Source organism: Rhinopithecus bieti, unplaced genomic scaffold, assembly GCF_001698545.2.
Source record: "Rhinopithecus bieti isolate Rb0 unplaced genomic scaffold, ASM169854v2 scaffold_19482, whole genome shotgun sequence".
Lineage (NCBI taxonomy): Eukaryota > Metazoa > Chordata > Mammalia > Primates > Cercopithecidae > Rhinopithecus > Rhinopithecus bieti.
Window position 1 is genome coordinate 434,032 of NW_016809768.1, and position 10,658 is coordinate 444,689.

The 10,658-nt window shown below is 47.7% G+C and overlaps 1 protein-coding gene across 8 annotated transcripts in view; it reads right to left on the reverse strand.

The window, feature by feature from the left end:
• The window catches only part of MLPH (melanophilin), a 66,817-nt gene that overhangs the window by 23,750 nt on the left and 32,409 nt on the right, over positions 1 to 10,658 (reverse strand). For 6 of the 8 annotated variants that reach the window (XM_017890363.1, XM_017890361.1, XM_017890360.1 and 3 more), the window contains 4 exons: positions 10,076 to 10,179; positions 8,696 to 8,815; positions 3,858 to 4,062; positions 2,112 to 2,251 (listed from right to left, as the gene is read on the reverse strand). In XM_017890363.1, the coding sequence (XP_017745852.1) occupies positions 2,112 to 2,251; positions 3,858 to 4,062; positions 8,696 to 8,815; positions 10,076 to 10,179 (569 nt within the window). The remainder of the gene's footprint in view (positions 1 to 2,111; positions 2,252 to 3,857; positions 4,063 to 8,695; positions 8,816 to 10,075; positions 10,180 to 10,658) is intronic. The other 2 variants (XM_017890364.1, XM_017890365.1) reach the window with 2 other exon arrangements.

Here is a 10,658-nt window from a genome sequence, read left to right on the forward strand (position 1 = left end):
CTAGTGGCCATAATGTTCTCAGAAGAAACAATATTGCCTTTCCCCCAGCAACATGAACTTGCTCAAATTGAAATCAGCTAACTCAACAGAATCATCATTTAAACGCAGCGAGCGGAACTCAGAGCACTTAAATCTTGTGATGAATTATTTCATAAGTTAATGTCTACAACGTGAGTGAGTCTACTAATTTAACAGGTGTGAAGTATTATGAGTGGAGTTTCTTGATGCCTATATAAAACCTGCTAAGGGGCTGGGCATGGTGGCTCACATCTGTAATCCCAATGCTTTGGGAGGCCAAGGCGGGCAGACAACTTGAGGTCAAGAGTTTGAGACCAGACTGGTCAGCCTGGTGAAACACCATCTCTACTAAAAATACAAAATTATTCAGGCATGGTGGCGGGTGCCTGTGATCCCAGCTACTCAGGAAGCTGAGGTGGGAGAATCGCTTGAACCCAGGAGGTGGAGGTTGCAGTGAGCCGAGATCACTCCACTGCACTCCAGCCTGGGCAACGGAGCAAGACTCTAGCTGAAAAAAATAATAATAATACAGCCTGCTAAGGGTTTCACATAGCTGACAGATTATTTCCTCCTCTTGTAAAATACATCATACTTGATCGAGTATAAAATATATAGTTTCATAAAAAGGAATGAAGCACCCAAATGTGCTATAGCATGGATGGACCTCAGAAGCATTATGCTTGGTGAAAGGAGCTCGTGACAAAAGGCCAGATGTCCTTCTGTGAGTCCATTTACATGAAATGTCCAGAATAGACAAATCCACTGAGACAGAAGGAAGACTGGTGGTTGTCAGAGGCCGGGGACAAGGGAGACTGGGGAATAACTGCTTCATGGGTATGGGATTTTTTTGGTGGGTGAAGTTGTTTTGGAATCAGAGAGAGGTGGTGGTTACACAACACTGTAAATGTACTGTCACTGAATTGTACACCTTAAAAGTTAATTTTTTGGCCAGGCACGGTGGCTCACGCCTGTAATGTCAGCACTTTGGGAGGCTGAGGTGGGGGGATCACCTGAGGTCTGGAGTTTGAGGCTAGCCTGGCCAACAAGGTGAAACCCCATCTCTACTAAAAATGCAAAAATTAGCCAGGTATGGTGGTGCACGCCTCTATTCCTAGCTACTCAGGAGGCTGAGGAGGGAGAATCACTTGAACCTGGGAGGCAGAGGTTGCAGTGAGCTGAGATTGCACTATTGCACTCCGACCTGGGCCACAGAGGGAGACTCCGTCTTAAAATAAATAAATAAATAAATAAATAATAATAAATTTTTTGAAAGACATAAGATTATTTTCCCCTAAATTCCATAAAATATTCTTTTTTTCAAATTTTTAAATTATAAAAGATACAAAATTTTACCCTTTTATCCATTTTCGAGGTATTAAGTACATTCACATTGTTGTATGACTGTCACCACTGTCCATCTCCAGAACTCCTTTCATCATACAAAGCGGAGACTCTGCCCATTCAACACTAATTCCCCATCCCCCTGACCCCAGCCCCTGTTGACTACTATTCTGGTTTCTGTCTCTATGAATTTAACTACGAACCTCAGATTAAGTGGAACCATATGGTATCTGTCCCGAGTGACTGGTCTATTTCACTTAGCACAGTGTTCTCAAGGTTCATCCGTGGTCTAGCACGTGTCAGCATTTCCTCCCTTTTTAGGGGTGCATAATACCCTGTGCCGCGCACAGGCTGCATTTTTTAATCCATTCATCTGTCAATGGACAGAAGCTCGGGTTGCCTCCATCTTTTGGTTTTTACAAATAATAATATGGATACAGGGATGCAAATATCTTCTTCAGTCCCTATTTTCAATTTTTTGGGGTGTATACCAAGAAGTGGAATTGCTGGATCATAGCGAAACTCTATTTTTAATTTTTGGGGAATGGCCATACTAAGATGGTTAATTTTCTGTTATGTGAATTCACTTCCATAAAAAATACTGTGATGACGTATCTCCATTAAGTAGGCTTGTGCAATTTCATAGTTTGAAAGTATTAAGAGCTGCAATTTCTCTAAAGTGACTTGGTGTGGAAGTAAAAAGACTCCACCCAAAGAAATGACAAGACAGAAGTCTTTCCAGCCACTGTTACCTGACTCTCAGAGGACGCCCGGCCTCTCCGCTTGGAATGATGGGAGGCCATCACGTGAGCCCGGATGATTTCCTCATCAGAGGTGTCCACATCGGCCAAGTACTGCAGGGGCAGCTGCTCATTCCTGATGACATTTGACCCTTCGGAGCAAGAGTGAGTTTGAATTACTTAGAGTGAAAAGCTGAAAGCTGATGGACGTGTTTAGTCCAATGAAGAAAAATGAGAGCTCAAAGAATATGAAGACATAATGATGTTCATGTTACGGGGCTGAGGTTCTAAAGTCACAATAAGAATGGGGCAGATTCCATGGCCACACACAAAGATCTTCAGGAAAAAAGAGGCCCTTGCCTGGCAGTGCGGGTGGGGATAAGAGTGGACATACTTTGCATGTTTGAAAAGCAAATGTAACATGATTCTCAATTTCAAATTGCAAATAACACCAGATTCCACGATGAGATCATAATTGTGTTGTTTCAAGTCACATTTTAGGTTTGTGATAATTTGCTATGTAGTCAAGCAGGTTCAGACATCTCATTTAAACCCTATGACAACGGGATGAGTTAGACATTATTAACCCCTTTTGTACAATGAGGAAACTGACGTGCACAGAGGTTAAGCAATTTGCTCTAACAGCACAGCATATCTCATTGAATCTCAGACTTTGCAGATTGGATGTTGCACAACTGAGAGACAGTGCTGCCAGTGAGACTCAAGCACACCCCTTTCTTATCACATTCACTAAGACTTTCTTCCCGCATTCACTGTAAGACACTCCCCATTTGAGAGGCTGATATGTAAAAAGAATGTGTGTGAGAACCAGTGAAACAGACTGGCAGACTGAGGCTCCAAACGCAGAACTGCCTAACTCCGAGGCAGTTCTCCCAGCACGATGCAGTCTCTCCCGGCCTCTTTCCCAGACTGCCTCCTGTCCACGTGCTCAGAGGACTTGAGATCACAGAGGAAATAAAACTGCTGTCCAGGTCTGCAACCTGTGGCTTGGCCAAAGTAGATTCATTTATGCATTGTTTTGGGGGAATGTAGGACCCTGCCTTCCTCCCAAAGCCTCCAAGGTCCCCGTCAGCATGAGGGCCATGAGATTATGGTCCCTTCAATACAATGAAGAGGGAAGCTGGAGAGTAGACAGCCTTCCCGCACGCAGCCACTCACTGTGGCTGGGGGAAGCTGGCTGCTGCTGTGATCTTACTTGCTCCTGCTCTGATGGGACATCTGAACTCCTGGACCTATGGTACATACACCCTTGGGCTACCAGAAAAGACAGAGATTTGGGGATTTCATTTCAAAGCAAAACTGACAAAGTTAAGCCGAGCAGATTTAGGTTCTCAGTGCTTGAAGATCTCCTGATCAACAGCCTTGAGCCAACCGTGGGCCAGTGGTGGCAATGCCCAGATGCTCATCCTGCCCAGACCAGGATGGTTGGCCGGTTGACCAGTGGTTCTACTCATTTCAGGGAGGCCTGCATGTCCCACCCCCGGCCAGCAGCAGGGAGCTGTGGGCTGGCCACCTCCTGTGCTGGAAGTTCTGAGAGTTACAGGGAAGCACACATCCCAGGGAGGGCAGGTGTCCACGGCATTTGTTGGGACTGCACGTCCTGGACAATCACGCCAAAGGAAGGGGCCTTTCAAATCAGCCCGTGTGAAGGCATAGGTCAGGGTGTTGGGGTTGTTTCTCAGTGACCCGCTCCCCCATGCCGAGCCCTTCAGGAAGACCCTGGCCAAGGGCACCTACTGAGTGCAGCAGCGGCCCCCAGGGCCATACTGTGGGAGCCTCCAGGAGGGCAGAGCTCAGCGAGGGCGCCGTGTCCAGAAGGCGAGATGCTCATCGGCTCCTCTTCTGGATGGCGCTGGCACCCAGAGGCCCCAGTGTCATCCTCGTCCAGGCCCTCAGCCTTCTGGGGGGCTGCCTTCTCCGAGCAGGACTCATCTGTGAGGGACTAAGCACATGGGGCTGTCAGCCTTCTCTGCAGGGTTTACTAGGAGGGGCCGCTGCCTGGAATGTGGGTCTTTCAATCCAAGTTCTGAGGCTTTCCAGGCACTTGACTGACCCAGCACTAGAAGCCCATCCCTGCTGGCCCCTGCTACTCAGTTCTCTTTAATTTCGAAGACTGTGCTAAAGCATATATTGCCTGTTTGTTGCCTACTGACTGCCTATTGCCTGTGTCTGTGCAATGTTGGGGTTCCCAATGACATCCTGGGCCAGGCATGATGCAAGGGGACCAAAACTCTCCTGACACAGCCTCAGGGGGCTCAGACTCACCTAGAGACCAAAGCCCTGTGGACGTGGGCAGGGAAGTTCATATTTTTGGGAGAAGGGTACACTGTTACTAACTATGTACACCTTAATCTTTGAAGATCAGAAAGGTGGGTTGGGGCTTCCTGGCAGCTCCTTGGCTGTAATCCGGACATCCCTTCAGCAGAGGGGTCTCTGTGTTATATCGTTGTCCCCAAGGAAAGGAGGTGCTGAGGGCTTCAAGAAGCAATATGCCACAACCCCCTTCCAGTTTGACTGTGAGTGGGGGGTGGAGGCCAGAGGCAATGCACACTTAGGCCAGCCTCTAGTTAGAGCAGGACCTGTGGCCCGGAAACCAATTGGCTGGGGCTTCCATGACCCACCCTGCTTCTCTCTCCTCCTGGAGGGGGCTTCAGACTGGCCTGGGTGGACCCAGCCTCGCCCCAACTCTGGCTCAGCACTGCATGTGCCCAGGGGATGCTGGGAATGGAGTTCAGGAGTTCACTATGAAGCTGGCCTTGGGCCTGGGCCTGGGCCTGGCTCTGTGCCCATAGTTACCTTTACTGCCTACCTGTGAGTCTCATGCCTTCCAGGTACAGCATCTATGGTGATTAGTAATGAGTGTCAACTTGATTGGATTGAGGGATGCAATATTGATCCTGGGTGTGTCTGGGAGGGTGTTGCCAAAGGAGATTCACATTTGAGTCAGTGGGCTGGGGAAGACAGACCCACCCTTAATCGCGTGGACACCATCAAATCAGCTGCCAGTGAATATAAAGCAGGCAGAAAAACGTGAAGCGAAAAGATGGGCCTCGCCTCCCAGCCTACATCTTTCTTCTGTGCTGGATGTTTCCTGCCCTCGAACTTCGAACTCCAAGCTCTTTAGTTTTGGGACTCCGACTGGCTCTCCTTGCTCCTCAGCTTTCAGACAGCCTATTGTGGGACCTCGTGATCGTGTAAGTTAATACTTAATAAACTCTCCTTTTCTATTAGTTCTGTCCCTCTAAGAAAACCCTAATACGGCATCCTTGAAATGATCCTGTAGGGCAGAAATAATCAGCTTGACACTAGCCCTCGTAACTGACACCTTACTAGCCCTATTACTAATAATAATCGCATTTTGGCTCCCACAACTTAATATTTATATAGAAAAATCTAGCCCCTATGAATGAGGATTTGACCCAATAGCCTCTGCCCACCTCCCCTTTTCCATAAAATTATTCCTGGTAGCCATCACATTCCTCCTGTTCGACTTAAGAGATTGCTTTACTACTACTGCTGCCATGAGCTCTTCAAACAAGCCAACTGACACCAATAAGCAGCACAGCCCTTATACTAGTTACCATTTTAATCCGAGGCCAAACCGTATTACTTACCCGAGGCCTTCAAACACTGTTCCCAGTAGTAGTCTCTTGATGACGTCTAGCAAATCTTACTAATCTTGCCTTACCCCCCTGTCAGTAAGCTAGTAGGAGAACACTTTGTGACTATGGCCTCATTCTCCTGATCAAATATCACCATTATGCTTATAGGACTTAATATACTAATTACAGCCCTTTACTCCCTATATATGCTAATCATGACACAACGAGGGACACTTGTCTATTAACAGTATTAAACCTTCCTTTACACGAGAAAATACATGAATACTTATACATCTTGTGCCCATCTTCCTATTATCCTTAAACCCTAAAATTATTATGGGGTTTGCATGCTGTACCTATAGTTTAACCAAAACATTAAATTGTGGATCTAACAATAGAAGCCTGCAACTTCTTACCTACCGAGAAAGTATACAAGAACTGCTAACTCATGCCCCTGTGTCTAACAACATGGCTTTGTCAGCTTTTAAAGGATTAGGTCATCCGTTGGTCTTAGGAACCAAAAACATTGGTGCAACTCCAGATAAAAATGACAAACATGAATTCTTCCCCTGCTATAACAGCTCTAATCCCCTTAATCTTACCAATTACTGTTACCTCAGCCAACCCCTGCAAAAAAGGTTCATACCCAAATTACGTAAAACCATCTATCGCATGTGCCTTCATCATTAGAGTCATCCCTACAACGACGTTTATATACACAGACCAAGAAGCCGTTATCTCACACTGACAATCCAGACTCTCAATCCCTCACTAAGCTTCAAACTAGACCACTTCTCCACAATATTTATCCCAGCAGCACTCTTCGTTACCCGATCTATTGTAGAATTCTCAATATGATATTTAAACTCAGACCTCAACATTAATCAATTTTTCAAATACTTACTTTCCTCATCACAATATTCATTTTGGTTACCACCAACAACCTCTTTCAGCTCTTTATCAGATAAGAAGGTGTAGGAATCATGCACTTTTTACTAATCGGCTGATGGTACGGCCGAGCAGATGGTAATACTGCAGCCCTCAAGCAGTCCAGTACAACTGCATCGGCGATATTGGCTTTATTTTAGCTATAGCATGGTTCCTCCTGTCCTCCAACGCAGGAGAATTTCAACACATATTTGGTCTAGACCCCACCCCCAACCCCTTCCATGAATTAGTGTTCTCTTAGCAGCAGCAGCAAAGTTAGCCCAATTGGGCCTCCATCCCTGACTCCCATCCGCCATAGAAGGCCCAAGCCCACTCTCAGCCCTACTCCACTCCAGCACTGTGGTTGTAGCAGGAGTTTCCCTGCTCATCCGCTTCTACCCTTTAATAGAAAATAACCTATCAATCCAAACCTTTACATTACGTCTGGGGGCTGTTACTACCGTATTCACAGCAATCTGTGCTTTAACACAAAATGACATTAAAAAAATTGCGGCATTCTCCACCTCAAGTCAGCCAGGCCTTGTAATAGTCACAGCTGGCATTAATCAGCCACACCTAGCATTCCTTCACATCTGCACCCATGCCTTTTTTAAAGCTATATTATTTTAGGTTCAGGGTCCATCATTCACAACCTCAATGATAGAGGAATAAGACATCCGCAAAATAGGAGGGCTATTCAAGACTCTACCCCTCACCTCCTCCTCCCTTGTTATTGGCAGCCTTGCACTGACAGGTATGCCTTTCCTCACAGGCTTTTACTCCAAAGACCTCATCATTGAAACCACAAGCACGTCATACACCAACACCTGAGCCCTTTCTATTATTCTTATTGCCACCTCCTTAACAGCTGTCTATAGTACCTTTATTATTTTCTTCAGTCTAATAGGACAACCTTGCTTCACAACTCTGGTTAATGAAAATAACCCCTTCCTAATTAACTCAATTAAGCGCCTAACAATTGGCAGCACCCTTGCCAGATTCCTCATCACCAACACTATCATTCCTGCTTCATTCCCCCAAACAACCATACCACTCCGCCTGCAGCTCACAGCCCTAGGTGTAAACACCTTAGGCTTCTTGCTAGCAATGGAGCATAATCTCATAGCTAATAACCTAAACTAAAACACCCATTACAGATATTTAACTTCTCCAACATACTAGGATTTTATTCAGCCACAATTCACTGTACAACCCCCAACTCAAGCCTATTCACAAGCCAAAATCTGGCTTTACTTCTTGACCTAATTTAACTATACCAAAGACCTTTACACAAACCCAAATTTCAGCCTCCGTTACCGTATCTACTCAGAAAGGCCTAATCACTCTACTGTCTCTCTTGTTTTATCCCATCCCTTCTAATCCTACTCCTAATGATCTAATCTATTATCTTGAGTAATTTCAATCGCAACATAAACACTAATGAATAATGATAAACCAGCAACGACCACTAATGAGCACTTTGAAGAGGTTCCAGGGGCAAAGGCCACACAGCGAATGAGTAAGGCAGCCACATGTCCTGTTCACCTGGATGGCCCCTACATATGCCTGTGTATAGGTGTGATCATTAATAGCTGCCGGTATCACAGGACTGTCCTAGTTTGGGCGATAAAGTGTATGTTCCCCTTCCAGTAAGACGGAGATGCAGGCATCATGGCAGGCCCTGCCTGACTCCACAGATGCGCTTCTCTGTCCTGCCCTCCCGAGTCTCAGGGGTTCTGCCTTATTTCTGTGCCAAGCACCAATCCCTGGGCCCCAGCTCATCTGTCTAGCCTCAGGGCCCTGCATCACCCCCTGCTTCTCCAAGCTGGCTGCTCAGTATCTCCAGACATGCTAATCCTAAGGGAGTGTGAGGTCTCTGGATCCTGTCTTCCCACAAGGGTCCTCTGCCCTGTCATGCCTTGGGAGCCAGTGGGACTGTGCGGCCATCAGACACTGCTTCCAGAGTGTTGCCCCTCACCTGGGGCCTGAGCACCTGTCATCCAGATTCCTGGGAGGGGCAGGGGAAAGACACGAGGACTCACTGACCTGCGGGCTGTCCCTGGCCTCAGAGACTGAGGACAGGTGCAGAGAGTGACCTTGAGGCTGAGTGGAGTCATCTGAGTCTCCCTCGAAGTCGAAGTCATGGATGGAGAGGAGGCGCTTTTTCTTAGCAGGCACAAGACAGGACAAGACTCAAGTCAGGGCTAGCTTGAGGGAGAGGACCAAACACCCCACACCTCCCCAACCCCATACTCAGCCCCCAGGGTGGTGGGGCAGGCTCCTCTTCCAGCACATCCACCTGCTCCACTAGGAACGAACCTGACTAAGCCTGGAGGGGGAGCTGGTGGGAGGACTGGTTGGTGCTCATGTGCCCATCCCACCCAGGACGCGGGATCTGCATCTCCAGAACCTTGGCTGAGCAGAAGGAATACTGAGTTGAACCCCTGCCCTTGCCCCAGGGGCCCTACCTGGGGGGCATGCAAGCTGTTCCAGGGCTGGGAGAGGGGAGGGTCCCTGGGGCTTCGGGTAAGGGGGGCGCGATGGCTGAGAGAGGCAGAGGTGGGCAAGCTCCTGAGAGGTCCTTGTTCTTTAGATGCAAGAGCCTGCATTTAGCTCTAAACTCCTATTTCATTATAATTCTTTTGATTCTTTAAACTGCTCTATCATGTAGGGAATACTCCAGGCACTGGAGAGCATTCTGGGAACTTCATAAATAGCATGAATCAAATGTTCTCAAATAAAAGAGGATGACATTCCCCTCACAGCGGCCGCAAAGACCTGGTTCATGTTGCATGTCACTGGCCCATTTCTCTCCAAGCGTCTAAGTCTGAACCCCTGCTCATCTACCCAGCCCCTTCTCCCAGCTGCTCCCCCTTCCTGCATCCCACCCCAAAACCCAGGGGTTACCTTGTTTGTCTCGCCCACCCAAAATAAGTTAAATAATACTTGAAAACAGAAACGCAAGGCTCATGGTTGACGAAAACAAACAAACAAACAAACAAACAAACAAACAAACAACAGAAGGAGAAAAGCTCTTAGAGGAGAGCCTGAGGGGTCCACTTTTTTGAAAGTTGCAAAGGCAGCTGCTTTCAGGACCCCCGAGAGCCCTTCAGGACCCCTGCCTGCCCTACAGGAGCCTGCTGCACTCATCGCACCTGTGTGCCCCCAGACTGGCCACACACTCAGCAGACTTTGCCCAGCCCACACATTGCTTTTGAGGTTTCTGATGGTGGAAGCACTGCTCCTGCCTGGTGCCCAAGGATCTCAGAGACTACTGAGGGCTGGGAAAGGGCAGCAGATTCTTGGTGCTCACGCAGTAGGAACTAGTGGAGAGGCCATCAAGGTTTTTAGGAAGTCAGAACCTGACGTTCCAGCTACAGGGTGGAATCGAGTTGGCTGAGGAGGGGGTGACTGGAGATGACTTACTTTGTTGCCAAAGGGCTGGGCCTGGGCCTCTGAGTCCCGTTCTCCTTCCTCATCTGTCCGCTCGCTGTCTCCACTTCTCTCTTCAGAGATTGACTCAGGCCCAGCTGCAATAGATACCTGCATGACTCCACCCCAGGACAAACAGTCTGGGAGCAAGCCATCTGTCAGTCCATCCACCCACCCATCCGCTAATCCATCCATCTACCTACCCATACCTCCATCCTTCATCCATTCACCCACCCATCCACTAATCCATCCATCTACCTACCCATACCTCCATCCTTCATCCATTCACCCACCTATCCACCCAGCAATGTATACCTCCATCTACCCGTCTACCAATTCATCCACCCCCCTGTCTATTCATCAATCTATTCATCTATTCACCTACCCACCCACCCATTTATCCACTCATCTACCCACTCAATAGGCAGCCCATCCATCCATGCATCCATCCATGCATCAATCAATCCATCCACCCACCCACACACCCACCTATCTATCCTCCACCCATCTATTCATCCACCCATCCACCCACTCAATCAGTGGCCCATCCAACCATGTATTCATCCATCCATCCCAT